Source organism: Leptonychotes weddellii, chromosome 10 (genome assembly GCF_054177405.1).
Source record: "Leptonychotes weddellii isolate Sample4059 chromosome 10, ASM5417740v2, whole genome shotgun sequence".
Classification (NCBI taxonomy): domain Eukaryota; kingdom Metazoa; phylum Chordata; class Mammalia; order Carnivora; family Phocidae; genus Leptonychotes; species Leptonychotes weddellii.
Window position 1 is genome coordinate 50078118 of NC_138378.1, and position 27126 is coordinate 50105243.

General features: G+C 41.8%; 1 protein-coding gene and 1 pseudogene across 1 annotated transcript in view; both read left to right on the forward strand.

Annotated features, from left to right (window-relative positions):
- Positions 1–27126, forward strand: part of RFX8 (regulatory factor X8) — a 100101-nt gene that overhangs the window by 53890 nt on the left and 19085 nt on the right. Inside the window, exons 4-5 of the mRNA XM_081833345.1 lie at positions 22966–23076; positions 23665–23742. Of these exons, the coding sequence (XP_081689471.1) occupies positions 22966–23076; positions 23665–23742 (189 nt within the window). The remainder of the gene's footprint in view (positions 1–22965; positions 23077–23664; positions 23743–27126) is intronic.
- Positions 24340–25922, forward strand: LOC102737273 (solute carrier family 25 member 3 pseudogene; annotated as a pseudogene).

A 27126-nucleotide genomic window follows, 5' to 3' on the forward strand; every position in this document is an offset into this window, starting at 1 on the left:
AAAAATCACAAAATGGGTGACACCAAAATGCAAAACTAAACAAACTAGAAATATCAATGCTACCAAAGAGTTCCCATAATTCAAATGAAATCCTAGTGCCTGGAATAATTTGGGTGATACTAGAACCAAATATTAGTTTCTACTTAGTGATTTTGTTAAAATATGAAAGTCACAGTGTTTTCTTGTTTCAACACTTTAAATGTCTAGACATGTAGATGTCCGTTGAAATACTTAAAATAATTACACACACAGAGTTATAGAACTGTTTTAATTATTCTTTGAACTAAAATTTCTAAGTATTCACCTAATTAGCATATTTGAATTATTTTCCAGAGACCAGGTACCCAGGCTCTATGTATTTTTAAAGCAAAAGGAAATTCCAGTGTTATCAGGTGCATCGTGCTATAATTGTCATTCAATTACTATTGTTACTTGTTATTTCTTTTAAATAAAGAAAAATCAGGAGAAATCCATGAAATCAGAAAATCAGTGAGAAGGGATGGAAGCCAAATTAGGAAAGGGGCCTGCTACCCACAAGGGAATGAAGACAGCTAAAGCGTTTGCCAAACTAAACATTGGGTAATAGTTCATTTGAAAAAATTTTGCCCTGCTGCTGTGAGCCTAGACAAGCAGCTGCATTTTCCCAGCTCAGCAAAGTGCCTGGGCTGCAGAGCGGGAACCAACTTCCTTCTTGGGTTTGTGAGAACCCGAGTCTGGTTCTCTGTAGAGGGAACATGGGTGTCGCTCCCCTTCACCTTAAAAAGGTTCACAGCGGAGGCAGCAGGAGGCTTTCCTTGTCACATCTCTCTAAGACTGGAGTGTCCTTAGTTGGGAAAGCAGAGTAGAACATTTGCGAGCCCGTTTCAAAACTAATGTGTATGAAATAGTATGAAACTATCTACCCAACAGAGCTAATAAATGGCGTCATAGATAAAACTCAGATAAAAAATCAGATCTTCATTAGCTAGTCTATTCTGTGGCTTCTGTAAAACATGTCGGTGGTTTGACATAATCTTTAAGAAAACCTTTATTTTTCAGGTATCATTATGATGGAATCTGTATCAAGAAAAGTTCTTTCTTCTATGCCCAGTATTGTTACCTTTTGGGTGAAAAAAGGTATCACAGGTTAGTATCTGTCATTTAGGTATTTTGGTCATAAGTCACAGTCTGATTAATATGAGAAGCATTCATATTTTAGTTGAATCTAACTGGCTTTTTTGGCTATTCTGCTATTAATCCTTCTTAAGGATGGAAACACACACATCATGTCAACATGACTTTGATGTGGGCAGTAAATCAGTCTCTGGCACCATCATAGGCCAGAGAAGGGCATTTCCAGCTCATTTTCTTGGATACTTTTCATTATAATTATCATCTCAATTGCCAAAGCCATTTTTCATTCGTTCTTCTCAACTTCTCTATAAAATATGACAGAATTGGCCACTTCTTTCTTGAAACTTCCTTTAGCTCTTAAGACTGCTTCATCCAATTTCTTCCCCAGAGTGACACCTTCTTGGTCTCCTTATTGCTTCCCTCCCCTTAAGTGTAGGCATTTTCCTGAGACTCAACCAATGGCTCTCTTCCTATCCTTTGGTCCCAGGATATCTCATCCTTCTTTATCTTTCACCTATCACCACACCCCCATGGACGGCAACTCCTCCTAAGGCATTTTCCAATGGCCCTTTCTATCCTACCTCCCAGCCATTCCTCTCAGGCTGTCTACTGGATATTTTCACTTACATGGTGCTTCTTACTTAGTATGTAGAAATCTAAATTTTTAATCTCCCTCCAAATCATCTCTGCCTCTTGACTTCCTTATTTCAATTTATGCTACCAATAGATAGAATCTATACAAAATGTCACTCCAAAGCCACCCCCGACTAGATTGGGAAGGAGAGATTCAGCCCAGAGATGGTTCCAAAGCCTGCCGTGGTCATTCTGATGAGCGCCTGAATCAAAAAGGAGGCAGATCAGAAAGCCCTCTCCAAGGCAGGGTCCTCGGTTGGTTGACTCAGCCCAGCCTGTCCCACTGAAACCTCAAACTTAACCTCAAGTAAAGTCATTATGTTCTTCCAACCAGCTCTTCCTCTTAAATGTCTTATTCATCGATCAATCACAAAGAGGGAAAAATTACATCAACAAAAACAGAGAAGTTAAGGAAGGGAACAAACAGGAGACTTATTTCAGTTGGGGTTAGAACTCTCCTTGTGCAAATGTATTCTCTCGCTTGCTGACCCGTACTCCCCTGAAAGGCTAGAGCCAGCATCTCTTTGCCCCAGAGCACCCAGCAGGCAGTTTGGAGAGCCCCGCAGCATGACAAGGCTGGTACTCAGCAGCTGTAAGAGGCTGTGAATGTCCTGAGGTCTCTGGGTCGATGTCACAGAGAGAGGGTCTGGAAGTGGTCTTTGTGGGGAAAAAAAGTAGGTTTTATCCTCAGCAAGGAAGAGGAGGGTTTCAGGGGGACACAGATAAGAACTAGGGTGACAGGGGCACCTGAGTGGCTCAGTCGTTAAGCGTCTGCCTTCAGCTCAGGTCATGATCCCAGGGTCCTGGGATCAAGCCCCATATCAGGCTCCCTGCTCAGTGGGGAGTCTGCTTCTCCCTCTGCCCCTCCCCCTGCTGTGTGTGTGCTCACGCTCTCTCTCTCTCTGTCAAATAAATAAATACAATCTTTAAAAAATTGTTTTTAAGTTAGATCTCAAAACAAAAACTTCATTTCTTTAGTTTTCAGGTAATGAAAACTGTATAACTCATCCATCCATTTATTTGTTCATTCAACAAATATTTGAGTTCCTACAATAAGTCAGGCCCTGTTCTAGTTACTGGTGATGAAGCAGTAAACAAGACAAACAAGGCCTCCCCTCTTGTCAGTTTTAGTGGGGAAGATGTAAGACAATAAAAACGGAACAATAGCAAGATTAATCTGAAGATGATAAAATGGAGTCATGGGAAGGCCTCTTTGAGAAGATGCGTTTTGAGCAGAAAGGTGAGAAATAGAGCCAGCCAAATGAAAATCTGGGGGAACAAGTATTCCAGGCAGAGGAAAAAGCAAGTGCAAAGGGCCTAAGGCAGGGATGAGTTCAAAGAACAGCAAGGAAGTCTGAAGGTGGAGGTTGGTGAATGAGAAGAAGAGTGGGAGGAGTGGAATCTGAACATACAAGTGGGACCTCTAAGTCTTGGCAAGGAGGTGAGATGTTATTCTGAGTGTGACAGGGAGCCACTGGAGAGACTCAAGCTGCGGAGTGAAGCAATCTGATTATTTTTATTCTAATTTTTTAAAATTTGAGTCTAGTTGACATGGCCTATTACATTCATTTCGGTTGTACAACACAGTGATTTCAACAACTCTATACACCCTGCTATGCTCACCACAAGTGTAGCTCCCATCTGTCACCATCCAATGTTATTACAATACATCAACTATATTTCCTATTGCTGTACCTTTTATCCATGTGACTCATTCATTCCATAACTGGAAGCCTGTACCTCCCACTCTCCTTCACCCATTGTGCCCATCCCTCCCACCCCTTTTCTTTAGCAACCACCAGTTTGTTCTCTGTATTTGTAGGTCTGATTCTGCCTTCTGTTTGTTTATTCATTTGTTTTGTTTTTTAGATTCCACATATAAGTGAAATCATATGATATTTCTTTCTCTATCTGACTTATTTCACTTAGCATAATAACCCTCTAGGTCCATCCATGTTGTCACAAATGACATGATCTCATCCTTCTGTATAGCTGAGTAATATTATCCATTGTGTATGTATACCACATCTTCTTTATCTATTCATCTATCAGTGGACACTTGGCTCCCTTCCGTATCTTGGCTATTGTAAGTAATGCTGCAATAAACATAAGAGTGCATGTATCTTCTCAAATTAGTGTTTTCCTTTTCTTTGGGTAAATACCCAGCAGTGGAATTACTGGATCATATGGTATTTCTGATTTGTATTTTAAATGGAGATCCTCCTGGCAACCCTGCTAAGACTGGATTGTACAAGGAGATGGGAAAGGAGACAGAGTGACCAGTTATAAGACTTTAAAAAAAAAAAATTTAAAAAAAAAAGACTTTTTTTTTTATTTTTTTTAAAGATTTTATTTATTTATTTACTTGGGACAGAGAGAATGAGAGAGAGAGAGCACATGAGAGGGGGAAGGGTCAGAGGGAGAAGCAGACTCCCCGCCGAGCAGGGAGCCCGATGCGGGACTCGATCCAGGGACTCCAGGATCATGACCTGAGCCGAAGGCAGTCGCCCAACCAACTGAGCCACCCAGGCGCCCCCAAAAAAGACTTTTTTTGCAGCCCTGGCAGAGCTGGCGCATTGAGATTTCTCACTGAAATAAATTTAATTCTCTCAAAGAGGCAGCATAATATTATGCAATACTATATGTGGATAAGGGCAGAGACACTGGAACAGCCTGCCTGGCTCTGCCACTAGTAAGCTGTGTGATCTTAGGCAGGTCATTCAACCTCTCTGTGTCTCCATTTCCTCATCTATTAATAAGGATAATAATATTGGGGCACCTGAATGGCTCAGTCGGTTAAGCATCCAACTCTTGATTTCGGCTCAGGTCATGATCTCAGGGTTGTGAGACTGAGCCCCAATTCTGTCTCTCCCTCTCCCCCTGCCCCACACCAACCCCCATGTGCACTCTCTCTAAAAAAAAATTTTTTTTTAAATAAGGATAATAATATCTACTTCATAGGACTATTGTGAAGATTAAATGAATTAATACAAGGAAAATGTTTGAAACAGCACCTGGCACACAGTAAACATTTAATATGACTCTACGCATATTGCTCTTGACCTTGATGTATTCATTTTATCATATCTATGATTTTTTTCATGGTATTATGTATATGGTTATTATTTTGGTCATTGTATTTTTCAGTTCTATCATTCCCATTTGTTTCTTTTGTATAACTTCTATTTTTTTATGGAGGTTTTCTGTTTTTTCATTTGTTTTAAGAGAATTTATAACTACTTGTTAGAGTATTTTTATAATGACCACTTGAAAATTTTTGTCAAATAATTCCAATATCTAAATCATCTTAATACTGGTGTCAGTTGTTACCTTTTCTCATTCAAATTGTGGCTTACCTAATTCTTGGTATTATGGGTGCTTTTCTTTTCCCTCTTTCCTTCCTTCCGTATAATTAACATACAACATCACATTAGTTTGAGGTATACAATATAATGATTTGATGTTCGCATATGTTGCAAAATGATCACCACAGTAAAATCTAGTTAATATCCATATGTAGTTACAAAATTTTTTTCTTGTGATGAGGACCCTTAAGATCTACTCTCTTAGCAACCTTCAAATATGCAATATAGTGTTATTAATATAGTCACCAAACTGTGTATTACTCCCCCAGGACTTACTTATTTTATAACTGGAGTCAAAAGATACAAATTTCCAATTATCCATCCCCCCACCCCCTCTGGCAACCACCAATCTGTTCTCTGTATCCATGAGCCTGGTTTTTTGCTTTTTTGGGGGGGGGGTTGTTTTTTAGATTCTACCTATAGGTGAGACCATGCAGTACTTGTCTTTCTCTGTCTGACTTACCTCACTTAGCATAGCATCCTCAAGGTGCATTCCTATTGTCGCAAATGGCAAGATGTCTTTCTCTTTTATGGCTGAATAGTATTCCATCATGTGGAATACATGCACCACATTTTCTTTATCCTTTGAAATGTCAATGTACATTTAGGTTGTCTCCATATCTCATCTGTTATAAATAACATTGTGATGAACATAGGGGTGCAGATATCTTTTTGTGTAGTGTTTTCATTTTCTTTGGATAAATACCCAGAAGTGAGATGCTGGATCATATGGTAATTCTATATTTAATTTTTTGAGGAACCTCCATACTGTTTTCCACAGTGGTTGCACCAATTTATGTTCCTACCAACAGTGCACAAGTTCACTTTCCCTGCATCCTCGCCAACACTTATTATTCCTTGTCTTTTTGATATTAGTCATTCTGATGGGTGTGTAGTGATATCTGATTGTGGTTTGATTGTATTTCCCTGATCACTGCTGATGTTGAGTATGTTCTCATGAACGTGTTGGCCATCTTTATGTCTTCTTTGGAAAATGACTATTCAGATCTTCTGCGCATTTGTAAATCAGATTTTTTTTTTTTTTTGCTAGTGAGTTGTATGTTTATATATTTTGGATATTAACCCTTTTATCAGATATATGATTTGCAAATATTTTCTCCCATTAAGTAGGTTGCTTTTTATTTTGTTGATGGTTTTCTTTGTTGTGTAGAAGGTTTTTAGGTCAATGTAGTCCCACTTGTTTATTTTTGCTTTTGTTGTCTTTGCTTTTGGTGTCAAATCCAAAAAAATCATTGCCAAGACTGATGTCAAGGAGCTTACTACCTGTTTTCTTCTAGGAGTTTTATGGCTTCAGGTCTTCCACTCAAGTCTTTAACCCATTTTGATTTAATTTTTGTAGCATACGGAAGTTTTCTTTCTTTTTTTTTTTAATTTATTTGACAGAGAGAGAGAGTGAGAGAGCACAAGCAGGGGGGAGTGGCACGCAGAGAGAGAGGGAGAAGCAGGCTCCCCGCTGAGCAAGGAGCCTGATGCGGGACTCTATCCCAGGACCCTGGGATCATGACCTGAGCCAAAGGCAGATGCTCAACTGACTGAGCCACCCAGGCGCCCTGGAAGTTTTCTTTTTTTGCATGTGGCTGTTCAATTTCCCTAACATCATTTATTGAAAAGACTGTTGTATATTCTTGGCTGCTTTGTTGTAATTAATTGATCATATATGTGTGGGTTCATTACTGGCCCTTCTATTCTGTTCCATTGGTCTCTATATTTTTCTATTGTATCCTGGGCATTTTCTACTGATTTTCTATTGTATCCTGAGCATTTGGGTTATGATGTTAGATTTTCAATCCTATTTAAATCTTCTACTTTAGCAGGCAGTCACCCTGTTTAGGTGGAGCATATAGGTTCTGGCCTACTTTTGTGTGCTGTTGTCCCAAAGACATTTTAGTTTTCAGAGCCCTTGTGTACTGTTCTGGTCTGCTTCATTCTTCTGGCACTGCAGGGACTTCTGATCGTTTCCTTACTGGTGTTACCTACAGGGGCTGAAGCTGCTTCCCTGGGCCACCTTCTTTGGGGAATGCAGAGAGCCAGAGTGGCTGGGCCTGGGTCCTTTTATGCCAGTTGGTGTCGGGCAGGGAAATACCAGGTTCTGCTGGCATTGTTCCTGTGGGTAGCATCCCTGCCCTTCTGTGCTCCATTGACTTGGCCAAAGGATTCGGTACTGTCTATGCAGGTGGATCAGCCCACCTGTCAGTACCCTGGGTGTGGAGCTGGGGGTGGGGGTGGGTCAGCCCCCCTGGGCCTTGCCTTTCCACATAACTTTTAACCAGGATGTTGAGGCTGCCACTGTGGTCAGATTAGGTTGCCAGCCCATGCTCTAGAAGCAAGTGGCAGCCCGCTCTAGGTCTCTGTTAAGTTTCCCTCTCCTGGTCCTTTGTTCAGAGAGTGCAGGTTTTTCTTGGGATTTAGGTCTATGCCTACTGACAGTTCTGGGCTACAGGTCTCTCCAGCATCCAACCCAGCTGTGTATGGGACACGAAAAGAAAACCCAGGGCATTCACCACACTGTCTCTTCTCTAGTCAGTCCACCTTCTTCTTTCCAGGATTCAGAGCCCTTTTATCATGACCCACTGAAAAAGTTCCGGGATAATTATTTGTATTAGAGGGAGACAGCAAGGAAAAATGAATCTACACTATCTTGTTCCATGTACATCATCCAAGCTGCCTCAGAAACCTTCTGAAAGTAGACCATGTATATATTATAAATTAATGTTACCAGTAATTGGAATGCTTGATTATATGATTGTGCCTAACAAATTAAAACATGATGAGTTAAAATATGATAGTAGGTTGGGACAAGATGGCATAGATCCATTTCTTTCTGTTCCTCCCTGCTAAACACAACTGTAAACACTGGAAATAATGCAAGAAGCAAACAAAGGAAAACTCTGAAAGGTGTTAAGAAAGTGAGCTGGTTGGGGACCCCAAGACTGCACAGCCAGCACAGTGATAGAGCACCCTGTATCTTCCCCCCACTCACCCAGACCTACTGTTTCCCAACCCCCAACCCCCTACCTTGCAAGACAAGGCATCTGGGTAGACTCATTCCTCCCCTAGTTCCTCTAATAGTATCAGGGAAGGGGCAGCAAGAGGGAGTCTGACCAAAAATAAACAGCCAGAGAAGGCACTCTTCATTACTCACTGGGTCTGAGACACCCCTTTTCCACCAAGAGATACACTAAAGGGTGTGAGCTAATCTGTCAAGGGAGACCCAGCTATAGCAAGTAGCCTAGTCCAGGAAGCCTCTGTCCCCATTCCACCCAGAGGCAGCTGGGGAGCACCAATGGAGGGAACTCCCACCCCACAGAGAGAAATCCCCCACCCAGTCTTGAAAAAGCCCTCCAGCTCCCTCAGGCTGCACCAGTAGGGAGCCCCAATGGCACAAGGTAAACCAGGCAAACCAAAATAATATATTCGTACCCGTGGCTAAAATATACTACAGAGACATAGTAAGGATATACAGTTGGAGCATAAGGGGAAAAGAGGCAGAGTTCTGAAGGAATCCGTGTGCAGGCCTCTATATGCTCTTGCTCTCCCATGAAGGGTCACACAGAGCACACTTCTCTGTGCAACAAAATTACAGCAACACATATGTGATGGTTCTGCTCAGGTAGGGCCATTAGGAGACCCCACACTCAAAGTTTTTAGTGGGGGCTGGTCATAAGCACATTCTTCCTAGCATGCGCCAAAATGACAGATTCCCAAAAAGAAAGTATGTTATTCAACATAAACTATATTGTTTGCACAAACAGTCTAGGCACAGGGAACCACTCTTATCAGTTAACTGTTGACTGGGAACACTCTGGGAACCAAGTTCCCAGACTCCAGCCAAGGACCAGTCTTGCAAGCAGGCCTTTCTAAGGAGAACAGTCTCAATACCACTATGTTATCTCTTTTCTGCGCAATTGTATGACCCTGTGAATATGTGAAGAAAACATTGAATTGCACTCTTTAAATGGTGAATTGTGTGGTATGTGAATTATCTCTCAGTGAAGTTGTTTAAAAAAAAATCCCAGCAAAGTTTTTTTGTAGACATAGACAAGTTTGTTCTAAAAGTTATGTGGAAAGGCAAGGCCCTAAAATAGTTCAAACAATCTTGGCAAAGAAGAATCAAGTGGGAGGAAACACTACTGTAATGTAGCTACAGTAATCAAGACAGCAGCATGGTTTTGGTGGAGACACACACACAGATCAATGGAACAGAGTAGAGAAGCCAGAAATAGACACACTCAAATATGCTCAACTGGCTTTTCACAAAGATGCAAAAGTAATTCAATGGAGGGAGAGTAGATTTTCAACAAATGGTGCTGGAACAACTAGATACCCACATGTGGGGCGGGGGGGAAGACCCTCACAACTAAACTTCACAACTTATACAAAAATTAACTCAAAATGGATCATAGTCTTACTTTTAAACCATAAAAATAATAAACTTAAAAAAATAGGAGAAAATCTTTGGGACCTAGGGTTAGGCAAAAAGTTCTAAGACTTGACACCAAAACCACAGTCCATAAAAGGAAAAGCTAATGAGTTGGACCTTATCAAAATTAAAAATTTTGTTCTGTGAAAGACTATGAAGGGGATGAAAAGACAATCTACAAATTAGGAGAAAGTATTTGAAGCTACATATCCTTCAAAGGACTAGTACCTAGTATATATAAAGAATTCTCAAAACTCAACAGTAAAAAAATAATGCAGTTAGAAAATGGGCAAAAGACACAAATATACATCTCACTGAAGAGGATATATACAGGTGGCACTTAAGCACATGAAAAAATGATCAGCATCATTAATTATTATGGAAATGCAAATTAACACCACAATGGAATATAACTGCACACCTATCAGACTGACTAAAATAAAAAAACAGCAACAACCACCAAATGCCGATGAGGAGTTAGAGAAGCTGCATCACTCATACATTGATGGTAGGAATGCAAAATAGTTTGGCAGGTTTTATTTTTTATTTTTTTATTTTTTTAAGATTTTATTTATTCAACAGAGAGAAAGCACAAGCAGGGGGAACAGTAGAGGGAGAGGGAGAAGCAGACTCCCCACTGAGCAGGGAGCCCAACGCAGGGCTCAATCCCAGGACCCCGGGATCATGACCTGAGCCAAAGGCAGACACTTAACCACTGAGCCACCTGGGCACCCCAGTTTGGCACTTTTTATAAAATTAAACATACAATTAACATCCAAACCATCAATTGTACTCTTGGACATTTATCCCACACAAATGAAAAATTATGTCCACATAAAAACCCATACAGGGGTGCCTACGTGGCACAGTAGGTTTCAGCTCAGGTCGTGATCTCACAGTTGTGAGATGGAGCCCCTCATCAGACTCCACGCTCAGGGCAGAGTCTGCTTGAGATTCTCTCTCCTTCTCCCTGCTCCTCCTGCTTGTGCTCTCTCTCTCTCTCTAAAATAAATAAATAAATCTTTAAAAAAATAATAATAAAAAAAATTAAAACCCATACATAGATGTTCATAACAGCTTTCTTTACAACAGCCAAAAATTAGAACCAGCCCTGATTTCCTTCATTGGCTGAATGGTTGAACAAACTCTGGTACATCCATACCATGGAATATTACTCAGCAACAAAGAGGAATAAACTATTGATATAACAGCTTGGATAAATCTCTAAATGCTGAGTGAAAAAACTCCTTTCTCAAAAGGTTCCATATCTTTTGATTCCATTTATAAAACATTTTGAAATGACACAATTTTTTAAATAGAGGACAAATTAGTGGTTGCCAGGGACCTGGGGGTGGAGAAGCAAGAGATGGGTATGGTTATGGAGGGGCAACACAAGGATCCTTGTGATCATGAGAGTGTTCTCTATGTTGTCTGTGGTGGGATGGGTACACAAATCTCCACAGGTGATAAAATTGTATAGCATTAAATACACACAAAAATGAGTTTAAGTAAAACTTGGGAAATTCGAGTAAGATCAGTGAATTGTATCAATGTCAATATCCAGGTTGTGATATTGTACTATAGTTTTGCAAAGTGTTACCATTGGGGGAAATTGGGCAGAGTGTAAAAGGAAGCTCTTCAAATCATCTCTTACTATATGTCAATCTACAGTTACCTCAATTAAAAAATTCAATTTCAAATAATAAATGAGGCCTAATCCTACATGAGGACAGGTCCCATGAAGTATCCCACAGTGTTCCCCTGCCCATTTCTCAAGGCCATATCTCCAGAGGTCTTATTGTTTCTTCTGCTCACACCCATTCTCTCTTCTCACAGAGTTCAGGTCTTTCCTTTATTTCAAAGCACTCTCCTGCACATTCCTCTGTGTGCAAGTTGCAATGGCAGCCCAGTTGTTCTTCCCCTGGAGACCTTAAGTGGTCTCATTACCTAAACAGGCAGGACTCCTTAGAGTCAAGAGGCGCACAATGAGAGGGACCCCCGGGCCCTGCACACTTGGAAGTCTTCAACCCCAGTGGGCATCTACATCGGCTCAAGCATGTTCTTACATTCACCTTAAAGAGCATGATCTCTCTAGTGTTTAAAACACAGAGGGGAACCCCCAGCAAACCACAGATGAGTATATTTGTAGTTCCTAAAAGTTGAATGCCCTAGTGAAACAGGCACTTCTCTATGTGAGGCCTAATTTACAAAAACTTTCTTAAGAGAATAGGAATCTGAATTTTTAGGTTTTGTTGTTGTTGTTGTTGGGTTGTTTCGTTTTGTTTTGTTTTTTAAGAGCATGTCTTGTTAGGCGTGTCTTAGAGTGGAATATATTCCATTCCCAGCAACAACACTCTGAGTTATTAAGCGGTGCTGTTCAAGGGCATTCTGTTTGTCTTTTGTTCCCCCTTGACCTTATGTTAAGGAAAGAAATGGAAACACCAATAAGAGCATCAGCATAGAGAGATTTGGCAAGGAACCAGGGTTGGTAGCAAAGGGGTGGCTTTGGGGAACTTTGCTTCCTCTTCACCACCACTGCCAAGCACTGCAAAGAAGCATATATCTAATTAAAATAAATTTAGTCTCAAAATAAGCTTCTGTCTCCTCCCTCTTTCCTCCATATTGTTCCTCCAATATGGCTCCAATTAGGCTCATCAGTATAGAACTTCTGATGCCCAGGTCTCTGACACCATCCATCTCACCCCTCCTTCCACTCAAGCAGAAGCAGCAGAAGGACATGATCCAGAGTCAGGGACGACGTCACTGATGATCCCCTTCACTGGACACCTGAATAGGAGCGGATAGGGAGTCCAGTGTGTCAACAGCATTTGCTTGCACTGGGGTAGAGCGGGGCTGGTGCTGAATTTCACTCAAAACTGCTGAGGCAGCATCTGCCCTGAACCAAGGAGAGACTGAGGTTTGATTTTCAAAGCAAATGAAAAGTTTGAGGCTTTTCTTTTTTTTTTTTTTTTTCCGGAAAAAGAAAAATAACTAAATATGCAGTGTGCACCATATGAAAAGGACCCCTTCACAAAATCCAGAACGTTTTCCCTCCTGCTCCCCTCTCCGGGGTAACATAATTTTACAGGGAATAGGCCTCCCCAGATTCCAATCCTGTTTGGCTGGCAACCAGATTGAGACTTGGACCTGGGTATAATTGCTGACCTAGAAACAAACTGAAGAATTGAGGCCAGAGTATAAAATGCTTTATTATTGTCTGGGGAGAAGGGGGGAATGGAGGGAGTATGTGTGTATTATTGTCACATCTAGAGAAACAACCCTGCCTAATTCACTGTTACGCTCTACCTCTGAGGCAAAAATCCCCATTAGTATGTTCCAAGGAAAACCTTTTTGTCATTTTGCAAATAGATGAATCCCCATTCTACCTAATGTAAATTCTGAAATCAATTGTACAGTCTCATGTTTCTCTCAGGAAATATGGAAACTAACCCTTGCCCTCATTCCTCCCCCAACAACAATCTCCTTCTCGCCACCTCTCCCTTGCCCTCCCTCCCTCCCTCCCTCTCTCTTTCTCTCTCCCTCCCTCCCAGCTTTTCCAACTTAGGATATTAAAAGCCTTTAAAAAGCTTCTAAAATCATGCCTTCAACATTCCATGCCTTTGTTCTTCGGTCCTTTGTTCTTCTGCCAGCTCATGAGCTCAGGGGGCTGCCTCGGTGGGGCCTGAGCCTGCAGATTCCGGGGCTGTGGGCCCAAAGCTGGCTAGTTGTGCCGACAAAGCAGAAAGGCAAAGGGTTCGTCTTTCAGACCACACCCCCCTTGAGGAGAGTGAGTTCACAGGGAGCTGTCAGCCTGGCAACTGTGGGCACCACAGACCTAATGATGTCAGAGAGAACACCAGCAGTTCCTTCAGAGTCTTTCTCCAGACCCAGGAAAGGTGCCTTTTCCTTCTGTTTGTGCAGCCATGGCACCTGGCGGGGTGTGAGCCCACCTGGCTCTGAGGAGCCCCAGAGGGCCTAACTCTCAGGCACTAATAAGGTGTCCAAGTCGCAACCCGCTTTTTGGCCCTGTCCACCCTATGGTTTTCAAGGCTGGTTAGAACTCGTTAAGGTTAAAAAAAATATGCATTACCTGGTTGCTGTCTAGCAGCTCAAGAAACATACGTGTGGAGAATTATACCCTAGACTGCACCCTTGCTTGGAAAAGATTTTAAAAGCAGGGAACGCTCCCAAGCTCGCGAACACTGGACCATCCAATTTGCTCAGAGCCTCCCTCACTCACCCAGCTCCAGCCGGAGCCGGCTCCTACAATGCAACGTGCTATTTGCTGTCTGCCGGTGAAGCTTAACTTCTGGTTGCTGAGTTTTACTTCAGGAGGGTGAACGTGAATGAGTTAGACTTTCAACATTTCCCAGGGGGTTCCCTGCAGTCATCATTTTGCAATTAAGTTGTTCATAAAATCTAATGGGTCAGGGTACAGTTAAGCAGTATAAAAAGCAACAGCCCCCAATGCAGAATATGACTAATCCACAAACAACACTCAGCAAACCAGTTTTAAAAATAAGGTAGTTCTTTTCTACTTTAAGTTTCAAATACCTGATGTCTTACTTTGTCCTGCTCGTGTATGTTATTTTTTATCCTACATATACATCTCACAAGACAGAATAGTAGAATGGGCAATAGAGATGAGGCTCTGAGTCAAAGCTGGGTCTCTAGCTCTTTGAATTGTTTCTCTTTTCCAATATATAAGATGGGGATAATAATGAATTATTATCTATCTACCTCGTGGATTGTTGGAAGAATTTAGGTAATACAAAGTAAAGCACTCAGCAACAAATAAATACTCAGTGGATTGTAGTGATTAGTATCATTAGTAGAAGCAAAATTATATCAAAGAAAGCTTATATTGCAATCCTAATGATACACGTCCTTCTATGACTACATATATTTACTATTTTAATTTCAGCTATACAAATATTCATCAAGTTCATCTTCTCCTAATCAAACCGAAATATAATTATTCATGTGCTTTGAGTAAAAATTGAAATTGGATCCTTTAATGATTGGAAGATGAAGCACCTTTGCTCTGCAATCTGACACTAAACAAGTATGGTCCACGAATTAGGTTTTATTACATTTTTATCCTCTTACCTTTGTAATTGCTTCAAGTTGTTTCACTGCTGTTGGAGTGATTTGAGAGGACAAATTACGAGGCCAAAATGATGTAAATGAAAGTCTGGATTAATGACAAATGATGTCAAAACCTGAGAATGTGAATGCAAATTGTAGTTAGACTAAAAGAAAGTCAAATGCCAAAAAGCATATTAAGCTAACACTGCATTTGAAAGATTTTATGGAAGAAAAAAAAAAGATGAGTTGTGTGCCCTATAATCGTATCGCAGTCCTCTTCACGCTGGATCCTTCTTTAGCCAAATTGATCATAAAATCTAACTAAAGTAATGGGATGCCTTGGTGGCTCAGTCAGTTAAGCACCTGACTCTTGATTTTGGCTCAGGTCATGATCTCAGGGTTGTGAGATCAAGCCCCACATTGAGCTCCAGGCTCAACAGGGAGTCTGCTCGAGATTCTCTATTGTACTGTGTGAATTCTGAGCCTTCCTTCTTCCCAGGTCTCTCTCCCTCCATTTCCAGGGGCCTCTTTGCAGCACCTCCTGACCTCTCCCTAACCCTAGTGGTTAAATCCTGACATCCTGGGCCTGGGCTGGCTTGTACCCTGTGGAGCAGGAGCTGAGGAGACAGTTTACCAGGAACACAAGTGACTTCACTGGGCAGACGTGACTCGGGGTCCTTCCTGAACCATGGGCTTCACCATGATTTGGTACCATTAAAGCATCTGAGGCCTCAGGAAATGGTGGAAGAAGACCTCTTAGACTGGAAGCCCTTCATTCATGGCAAGGCTTGCTCTGGGGATGTTAATGTGGTTTTATTAGAGCCATATTTCAGCAATGACTATGCATTTGACCACAACCTAATAAATGTCCCAAAGGACTGAGTCAGAACCGCACACGGGAAGTGATGCAGTGGCAGTGACCCCTAGAACATGAGGCCATCCTGACTGGCACCCCAAGAACTGAAACTGTCACCTCTCATGCTGCTTTGGCCTCCCTACCCTCATTGCCTCTCCTCTTGAGTGATAGACCTCAGTGGTCTACCACAGTCTCCCTTTCTAACTCAGACCAGCCTTGTCTTAAGATTAAAGCATGGGGCCAATGCCTGCTGTGTCCATTTGGCCTAGTTGGCCAGATCCTCTGGGTGCCAAAGTCCTTGACCTGGCCTTCCACAGATCCCCCGCTTTGCCACCAGGCTGGTCTCCAACAGCGATCCTCTGCTCACCTGCTTTGTAGCCTGGCTCTGATACTGCCTCCTTCTCTCTCACCAACTGGTGCATACTTTCATACATCTTTGCTTGAAGGGGGCCTTGGAGACTAGGTAATTTTTTAAATAAATGGATAGGATTGCACTAAGCCCAGACCCATGTTATGAGCCATTGACCTGTATTAAGGGATCCCAAAGGTTAGAAGAGGCAGCCTTGCAATTCTTTTGAACAAGCGAGCTGTCACCGTCTGGCCAGCAGGAGATGGACACTTTTTTTTAACATCTCTCTTTGAAGAGGAGATTTTATGTTTCCTGTCACTGTTGTTTCAAAGAACAAAATCCCCCAATTTAAATGCTATAAAAATAAAATAACGCCCCAGTGAGAATAGTGGGATTGTGTCCCCTAGTCTGACACACAAAGGCCTCTATGTGGCAGGGAGTTCGCTTTCAGCCTCCTTTTAACAGTGAGGAGGGTAACACCACCCTCCTTTCAATGGCTGTTGAATTAAACTCATATACTACACATTGAACACATGGCAGGAACTTGGGAGTTGCATTTATAAATCCTAAATAATTGAGAGTATCACTCTCAACTGATTGGCTTCCAAAGCTACTGGAATCAGGGTTGGGGCAGAGGGACTGAACAACAAGGCGGAGGGTTTCCCTTGTCGTTCCTTTAAGTCAGAAACCAAACCTTCTAGCTTCCAGACTCCTGTTTCTAAGTTGCCAAAGGAATGTCCCATGAAGATTGCTGTCATCGTCAAAAGAGTTTAGTAAGTGCTGTCCAAGTACAGTGTTGTGATATGTACTAACCAAAGGGACTAGCTAATCACAAGTGACACCCTCCTGAGTTTATTAAGCTGCATGTAAACTGTCAAACTAACAAGGAAATAGCATGCCCCCCAACATATATTCCCCTAACACCCTATACTTCAACTGTCTTAACTCCCATGCCATGTCTTTGCAGTTATTTATGTAACATCTTTTTTCCTCTATAGGCTGTCACCTCTATGAGAACAGACTGTCCACCACAATCTCAGTTATATCCTCCAAGGCCTAGTGCAATGCCTGACATAGTAGGCATGCAGTAAATATTTCATGAGGCAATGGGGGATGGATGGATGGATGGATGGATGGATGGATGGATGGATGGATGGATGGATGGATGGGGCCGAATATATTCATACCATGGTCTTGGATTCATTTTCCAAAGAAAATATATTAGGGTAGCATATTAACCCAATATGGAATTGTAGAGAAATTGCTCTCCCTCCAATTTAGTTGAGGAAAGGCCTCACAAGTGATTTTTAGGACATCTCTTAAAGGCTGATGACTATATATTTTTATTTAAATTCCTCTTCTATTAGCCCTTTACTCAGTGAACTTTCATTTCTGACATTTTCTTCTGTCTTTTTTCTTTTTTTTAAGATTTTCTTTTTTTATTTGAGAGAGCGAGACAGAAAGCACAAGCAGGGGGAAGGGGCAGAAGGAGAGGGAGAAGCAGACTCCCCACTGAGCAGGGAGCCTGATGCAGGGCTCAATCCCAGGACCCTGGGATCATGACCTGAGCTGAAGGCAGATGCTTAACTGAGCCAGCCAGGCGCCCCTCTTCTGTCTTCTTTCATTCTAGGTTTTATCCAGTGTTTTATTTATTGTTTGTTGGTCTTGAGGTAATGTCCCAGAACCTGTGTGGCAATGGGCTGCTTACAGATTTTACCTGGAGAAACTCCATCTTTGTCCATACCTACCCAAGAGATCATTGGATATGACAAGTGGAATTCCAAGACATCTCAAATTCTTCACCTGTGGCTCTCTTTGCATCATGCATCAATCCATCATGCTATGTGGAGGGTTATCTCCCCTCCAGGTTGAACAGATCCCACATTCTGAAACCCTCTTGCCATTGAACACTCCAAAGTACAATTCCCATTGTGATAACAACTCTTAATGGAAGATGAAGAGGGTGGCTTTCTAGTGGTTTTGTTTCAGACCCTGAAACTATTTGCCCTGTTTTGAAGTAGAATATTATGTGGAAATATTGATCAGATGGGTATCAAGTATTCTGCCCAGTTTCCCACAACTTGGATTGGAGACTGGACAGACACAAACCTTTAGCAGAGAGCTTCTGCGGATTTGGAGAGAATGGGAGGGGCTGTAGTCTCTCCCTGTGTGAGATGAAAGCCATTGATCTCCATCTCCCCTGTGCCCCTGGACCCTGACCTCCTCCCAGGCCTCCTACCTTGAAGAACATTGCCTTGTTTCCAGAAGCAGAGCACTGGTCTACTGCTTTCCTCTTCTCTTTGTATGTTTACGTAAAGTTGAAACAATCAGGTGTAAGGATATGTATTGACTTGGAGTGGACAGAGCAGCTACAGCTCTGAGGATGGTGGGGGAACTGGGAAGGAGATGCCTCCTCCTCTGGCATCCAGAGAATAAACATTTCCTGTGCAAAGAGGGTCGTCTCTGGGCTCCCAGTTTCTCAAATACCCAGAATTAAAGGGAAAATGTCCCACACCACATGGGGAGGACTGAATCTGTTCTCCATGATGTACAAATATCTTCATTATAAGGTATGAATCCGAGGCATGGTGAAATGCAATGTACATCTCATTATTCTCCATTTCCTTGTTCCGTGAAGGTGCTCTGTTACATTTACATACATCAGAGGATATTATCATTTCTGAATTCATCATTTTAAAAGCCCCAAATCAGAAAGTATAAGACCTCATTTCCATGAAGATTTTTCTTTTCTCTCAGGAGCAAGTTCTACCCATGATAACATCATAACCTTACTTCTAAGGGGAATAAACCCCTCAAAAGAAATACATGGTTGTCCCAGTTACAGAAATCAATTTTTTTAACTCCAAGCAGGTTCTAATCACCTGTCATGTATAGGAACTTGGAGGAGAGTTTTGAAAAAAAAGTTATACCCCATATAAGTAAACTTGCTGCAAAAAAAAAGAAGAGGAAGAAGAAGAATACCACTTCATACTTGTGCTCAGAAACAGGTGGCTTACTAAAATTATTTCTCTGTTATCTGTTCTATCACAGTGGAGACATCATTGGCTTTGAAAAATCTACTAATTATAACAGCATTATCCAACAAGAAGGAACAGTGAGTATGGAATATAATAGATTTACTATAATAGACCCTGCAATATTCAGTAATTGCTTGATCAGATGCAACTGTTTTCCTGTGTTTAATGTTCTTATTATGTGTGGTCCTTAACCACTCACCCATTTGACCAAGGTTGTTGATTATCCACAGTGTGCCACACTGGGACAGATGTCCTCAAGAAGCATACTGTTTGCTGTACATCAGCTGTTTGTGTTTCTTTTGCTATAATTAAGAAGGACATAGGTTGTTAGCAATAAATTTGTGTGAAAGTGTCTCCATGTTACAGTTATAGTTCTTTGAATTAGGACACCAGAACTATTAATAGCTAATCTATGACATCACGCATTGAATTTTACTTAAGTTGGCCAAGATGACATGGTAGTACATGGTGTCATTGAATGAACAACTTTTTGAAAACCTTTTTTTGTGACCAGCACTCTTGGGGACTAAATGAGGTGTGAAAGAAAAGTAAAAACAAACGAAAACATACTCTCTGTACTTGAATAGAATACAGTTTCAGGGTTGGGAATCTAAGATAGACATGAAATAACTGGTGTGCTGTGGAATGGGCTGGGTAGGCTGTAGGTGGATTGAGAAGTCCAAAGTGGGATTGGAGGAGAAAAATTGTAGTGGGCCAGAGTGATTAGGGAAGGCTTCATGGAAGAGGTGGCCTGTGTTCATTTCCTATTGCTACTGTAGTGAATTAGCACAAATTTAGTGGCTTAAAACACAAACTTATTTTCTTACAGTTCTGGAAGTCAGTCTGACATGGTTCTCACCAGGCAAAGATCTAAGTGCTGGCTACAGTCTTTCTGGGGGATGTAGGGGAGAATCCATTTCTTGTCTTTTCCAGCTTTTGAGGCTGCCCATGTTCTTTGGCTCATGGCCCCTTCCTCAGTCTTCAAAGCCAGCAAAGACAGGCTGAGTCTTTCTCACACTGCCATCCCTCTGGTTCTTTGCAGCAGGGAAGGGATCCCTACTGTTAAGAACCCTTGTGATTACATTGGGGCTGCCTGGATGATCCAGATAATCTCCCCATCTCAAGTTCTTTAATCTTAATCACATGTGCAAAGTCCCTCTCATCATCTAAGGTTCCAGGGATTAGGATGTGGACATCTTTGGTGGCCATCATTCTGCCTGCCACAATGTCCTTGAGCTGATCCTGGAGGGGTCACTTGGATCTTCTTTTAGGAGGCATTCATCTTGGCGTGGTTTTCATTCATGCTGGGAGGTATGTGGGCAATGAGGAGGCAGAGGTGAGGATTTGGGGGAACAGTAGGCTCTGGGTAGGGTCAGATGGTAGACAGCTTGTCAATGCGAGGCCGAGGAATTTACATTTCACCTGTAGTGAAGACTGGTGGAGACTGTAGGCCACCATTGAGGCATCTTTAGAAGGAGAATGACAGGATAGATTTGCTTTGGGGGTGATAACTGAGGGACCAGTGTCCTCAAGGATGCAGGAAGGACCAACGGCATCCAGGAGAATTGATAGGGGAGACATATAATGCGTAGAGGGTCAGGTATTGACAGGAAGGATCCCCCATTGTATTTCTAGGGTGTGACACACAGTATGTGCTCACTAAAGATTACAATGACATTTTTTAGAATTATTGAAAATCCCAAACTGCATTTAATATACCTGGAAAATCTAAATAGAATTTCTCACTTTTTTCTTTGTCATTTTGCTGAATTATTTCTCCAGAATGGGAATCCCTCTGATTCTTTCCCGAATGCCTTCTCCTGCAGAAATTCCAACTTAAGTGGTTCTGTAACATACTTTCACTTTAGATTTCTGATTGTTTATACTGTAAAGAAAAGATTTCAATTTGTGATTTTAAAACAGTTTTTTTTTTTTTTCTGAAAGATCAGTTCTTTTCACAGGAAGAGCCTGGAAGGAATTAACTCCAGGAACATGTAACTTTCCTTTTTATTATTATTTTGTTAGTAATTGATTACTTTCACGTTTTCCTTGCAATGATTTCTTACATTACTACAATAGTATGTAATATACAATAGTACATTACTACGATAGTACATAGGACATTGAACAGGTAGAACTGTGATGTTTTTGCCATGTTGAAATGTAGAGATTTCTGCAGCAAGACAAAGAACAGTCTGCCTCGAACTGTGATTCTCAACTTGAGCGTGCGTAAGGCTCACTTGGGAGGCTGATCAAAATGACAGATTTCTGCCCTCCTCTGATCTACTAGGGCCCTAGGGATATGAACCCCAAGTACTCCTGGAGATTCTGTTGTAGATGGTTTCAGGACCACACTTGAGAAACACTGGCTTTGATCATAGCAACATCAGCCTCAGGAGCATTGATGAATACAGGAGGTCAGGGTGTGCTATGGAGAAAATGGATGTAGTTAGGGTAAGATGTGGTAGGGAAGAGAAGCTAGCCAGAATTGGACTGGATGATTCCTTAGTGCTTCTCTAATAGAAGATTGATGGCCAGGCCAGTGAACTCCACAGAATAGCCCCATCCTTCTTGATGGCCTTCACCCACATACTACAACGGTTGTCCATCCAGTGGCTCTGAGTGAAACCAGTGTTCCAAAGTGGGAGGAATGGGGGTTGAATAGCACCCAGTGCAAACCCAGTAGGAACCAAACAGAACCCACAGGAACCAAACAGAACCCACAGCTCTTTTGAGCTGCCACCTTTCTGTGTGACTACTTTATGTATTTATTTAGACACCCATGCCTCTATTTATTCCAAAAATACCGATAAGGGGAATTTCAACTTCACAATATTATGTGTATAGTGTGCATTTCTCCAGGTCAGTTGCTCTCATCAGATTCTCAAAGGGGTTCAGGACCACAAAGAGTTAAGCAGTACAGATTTTAGGACACTGAAAAGACTGTTGACCATGACCCCTAAGCTCTCCTGATCCTCACTGTGATATGAGTTGATAACAAGGGAGCATGAGAGAAGGAGGAAGCTGGCAGTACCTGTTCTCGATTGTGTGCAGCGCCTCGTGGGGTGGTAGCCGAGTGCCACTCCTATCCACGAGGGTGGGTGCAGGCAGTTCAGAAGGCCGCTCTGCCCCCCCGTGGCTTGTAGACAGGAACATACTGCGAACCCACATAGTCTACTAAGCAAGATGTAAGTGAGTAGCTCAGTGAGGCTCTGAATATATAAGATCTGAGGATTTAAGATCTAAGGATGAAATACTAATCTTGGAACTGTACTGTCGCAGAGCAAACCATTGGGGTGGAGAGGGAATGAAGAGGAAAACCCTCATGTGTGTTGCAATCCAATGTGGCAGGCTTCACAAGTTCAATTTCCAACTCCTAGGAATGATTTCAACCGACTCCATTGAAATGGAAATTATTCAAACGTCGTTCCGGAAAATCTTGAAGAAATCATTTAAAATAAAATCAAGGTCCTGCAATCAATCAGGAGTGATCCTGCCTTCCCTTGTTCAAAAGGGACAGCAGGAAGGAATGTTGAATTCACTTTCTGCCATGTTACCTCTTTCCTCCTTGATGGAACAGTTTTACCATTCTGTAATGTGTCCTTCTGAAGTCTGTGCTCTTCATTTTCCTTGGTAGTTAGGCCCTGAGATTTCTGATATAACTAACCATTTTTATAATACAGGCATCATGACCTAGACAGGATATGGTTTTATTTCGGAGGGACAGTTATGCAGACAAGGATTGTATAAATGTATTTGTGGTATTAAATTATTCATAGATAGTATTTTTATCACGTTACTATACAGCACTTGTAATACACGACCACAAGAATGACACATTTGAGTAATATATTCAGTTCTAACCGCTTCCTGATGACCAGAGTTTATAGAATATAAGGGAAAGTTAATATCATTTGGAATGAAATAAGGGGGAAAAGTTGCTAGGATCAATATGTCCAGAGGTGTGGATAAAAGGTTACATAGAACATTAACCTGTAGTAGCAATGTGATTATTACATGGTTTATATGCAAGAAAATGCATTTTATTTTCAAGAGATAATCCATGTGTAAATGGTTTCTAGTGTGAAAATCATTCACCGATAAGGACAGATCCAGTTGGATCCCCTTTGTCTGAATTCAGGAGATGTCCATTCTGGGAGCAAGAACTGGCAAAGAAGTATTCCTACAAAATGGTAGGCTTGCATGCATGGGAGAAACTAACTTTTCATGCCTTTGATGCCCAGAGGAGTAAATGTCTTCTTAGTTTGCCTGTGATCATTTGAACCCAATGGAGTAGTATTTGCCTTCTCCCAGACCTGTGAGCACCAACATACCCTCCTGGGCTTGGTGGCAGTCAGGAAATTCAGATCTTCCCCTCACATCCTATAGAAAGGCTCTACCTGGAGCCACTTTGTCATCTAGAATGAGGGCTTCCCTATGACAGAGCAGAGAACAGATAGGCAGATTTTCTAGAAACTGGGACGGGGGAATCTGAAGGGGGAAATTGGGGTTTAGGGAGAAAGATGTCAGAGATTGGTGGCCTCTTTAGTGGGTGGTACAGACCCTGGAGTTGTGACTTCAAAATTGAAGCTATGTCCATGTTAGGCCAATAATGTGTATCCATTGCTCCACATAAATAAATAACACCGTTAGAGCTCAGCTACTCTCATAGCAGAACTGCAACATAAGCAGCAGCCTCTAAGGGCTTAGAGAGGTCTTTGAGGATCAGTTCATTCTTGAAGTGACTTTGAAACTGAAATAATTTTCCATATCCTTCCTAGATGGCCTTTCTTGCTGATGAATACTACAACTATTGCCAAGATATTTTACAAAACGTGAGGAACCAAGAACTTGAGAGGGTAGGGTTTTATCTATAAAATATAAGTATTTATGACTCACTATTAATCATTTTACTTGAAAAGACCCCCTCAAGGGATGTCGAGTGGTAATTCATTGCACTGTAGTGCTTAGAAGTCAGCTATTTATAGATATTGAGGTGATATCTGAGGTGATATTTTTACTCAGTTTAATCATTTGGAAATTTTCCAAGGTGCTAATATAACCTTATGCTTTAAGTATAATTCAGCTATTTCTTAAAGATCTAATTCATGTTGATTTTGAATAAAGTATTGGTAATATTATTCACCTTAGAATTTTCAGTCATGCTGAAGAGCCACTTTATTGATAAGTGCTAACTGAAAAAGAAGCAAGACTTTGAAGCAGGGTCATCTGTGTTGTAATGATTGGGTTTTATTCTAGAATTGGCTGTGGAAAACACAAACACATCTTTTAACCATTCTGAATTTTATCTTTTGCAGTAGAAAATCCAGGGAAACAAGCACACATTTAAATGAAAGCTTTTCTGATGCCTAGGGTTCTAAGTACTTCAGCTTTGGGTGATAATATTCATTTAGCATGAGTTCATTTAGTACTTATTCAGTGTAAAGCATTATAGTGGAGGAGAGACCAAAATGTCTTCAGGATGACCCCTGTCCTACTGATGCAATTTTCTCAATATCCATCCACCTTGAATATCTAATACACTCCTTTCCTTCATTTGCTCATCAAACATTAACTTAATTTTTACCCTGTGACTAGTACCATTTCTGGAACTAGGAAGGTATTCTCCATGAGGCTTACGAAGCTTATAATCTGCCTGAAGGGCACAGATCTAAGGGTTTGGGAGGACGTTCGGCCTCTGTGAGCTGCAGCCTTTTCGAGGGAGCGGTTGTGTGTTCGCCATCTTAGGAAGAAGATGTTCTCGTCTGTGGTGCATCTGGTGCAGGCGAACCCCTTCAACACGCCACACCTACAGCTGGTACACGATGGCCTCACGGGCCCCCGCAGCAGCCCCACAGGTCCCCCGGGCCGGCCCTGCCGTTCCCACTCCTGCAATCTGGCAGCAGCTGCTGTGGAAGAATACAGCTGCGAATATGGCTCCATGAAGTTTTATGCACTGTGTGGCTTTGGTGGGGTCTTAAGTTGTGGTCTGACACACACTGCTGTCCTTCCTCTGGATTTAGGGAAATGCTCTATGCGGGTGAACCCCAAAAGTACAAGGGCATATTTAATGGATTCTCAGTTACACTTGAAGAGGGTGGTGTTCGTGGTTTGGCTAAAGGATGGGCTCCGACTTTCATTGGCTACTCTATGCAGGGGCTCTGCAAGTTTGGCTTTTATGAAGTTTTCAAAGTCTTGTATAGCAACATGCTTGAGGAGGAGAATGCCTATCTTTGGCACACATCACTATATTTGGCTGCTTCTGCCAGTGCTGAATTCTTTGCTGACATTGCCCTGGCTCCTATGGAAGCTGCTAAGGTTCAAATTCAAACCCAGCCAGGTTATGCCAACACTTTGAGGGATACAGCTCCCAAAATATATAAGGAAGAAGGCTTAAAAGCATTCTACAAAGGAGTTGCCCCTCTCTGGATGAGACAGATACCATACACCATGATGAAATTTGCCTGCTTTGAACATATCATTGAAGAATTTTACAAGTTTGTGGCTCCTAAGCCCCAAAGTGAATGTTCAAAGGCAGAGCAACTGGTTGTAACATTTGTGGCAGGTCACATAGCTGGAGTCTTCTGTGCAATTGTTTCTCACCCTGCTGATTCCGTGGTATCTGTGTTGAATAAGGAGAAAGGTAGCAGTGCTTCTCAAGTTCCTCAGAGACTTGGATTTAAAGGTGTGTGGAAGGGAATCTTTGCCTGTATCATCATGATTGGCACTCTGACTGCACTACAGTGGTTCATCTATGACTCTGTGAAGATCTACTTCAGGCTCCCTCGCCCTCCTCCACCTGAAATGCCAGAGTCTCTGAAGAAGAAGCTTGGGTTAACTCAGTAGAATGATCAAAGCAAATGTGGACTGAATCTACTTGTTGATCAGTGTTGAGGAAAGTGCAAGAAGAACTTTTATATATTTGACAGTGTAGGAAATTGTCTATTCCTGGTATAATTACTGTAGTCTCTTGCCTAAGGCAAGGGTTTCAAATCCGCTGTTGAAATAAACACAACTACTCACGAAAAAAAAAAAAAAAGCTTACAATCTGGTACTAAAAGGAGCAATATAAGCCAATAAATATGATACAATATGGCAAGTTCTAGAATGGCAGCTTGATTAGATTGTTCTGGGTGCTGGGAGAAAGAGTAAAAAAGATGGCTGGATAGTCTCCCAAGGGGAAGCCATGATGCTATTGATTGCAGTGGAAAAGCAGAGGTTCAGATACACTCAAAAGTGCAGTAGGAAAGGAGTTCCAGGTAGAACTAATGGTGTAGGTAAGAGCAGCAAGATGTTCTCAAGCATGACATGACAGAAGAGTCACTATGACTAGATATAAATATCTCTGAAGGAGAGAACCAGAGGGGATGTGGGAAAGTAGCCTGGTCCTAGAAAGGGCCTCATGCCCTGTGAAGAATTCTGATTGATTGAGAAGGTGGTGGGGGAGCAGTGTGCAAGACTGCCATATTGGAGTAGATGGCAATGAGGAGGTTTTGTCATAGTCAAGGTGAGAAGTGAGGGGAGGGGTCAAGTCTGGAACAGTGACAATGACATCAGAGAGAAAGATGGGCAAATTGGAGAAATATTTCTGAAGCAGATGCAACAGGATTGGATGACTTTGGACAAGGGTGGTGAGGGAGTTAGCAGAGATGAGCCCATGGTTGCTACCTCATTCAGACCCACCAACCCCAAAAGCCATGCTCCAAAGTTACCAATCTGACAGTAAAAAGATTAAATAATCCTATTCATCCCACTATTGCATTTTTTGTTCAATATCTATGAGCCTCTTTGGAGATGTCTTCTCTAGAATTAATGCGCTGATAACTGGATTTCAAATCACAGGCTCATCATCAGGTACTTTGAGAGTTGGCTGTAACTACCTTGACAGCCTGTATACAGGAATAGCTCTTTGCCTAGAATCATCAGCAGGTCCTTGTGTCAGGATTTCAACGCTGCAAAATATTTGAGCCTGCAAAAATCCTAAAAAGGCAAGGGTCTTTATTAGTTGGCATCTCAGATTGGCCACCTGGTTCAGTAATAGAGTCTGAAGAGTCAACATGGGCAAACATAAAGAAAAATAAGGAAGCTGCCATTTTGTTCCACAACAAAAGGTATCTACAGAAGTCTTTAAAGAAGGCTCCATGGAGAATGATACCGGTGCCCTTTGGCTCACATAGTCCTTGGGTGAATTCTAACTTATCAAGGAGGTCTCTTTGATTACATACTGTTACACGTCCTTCTGA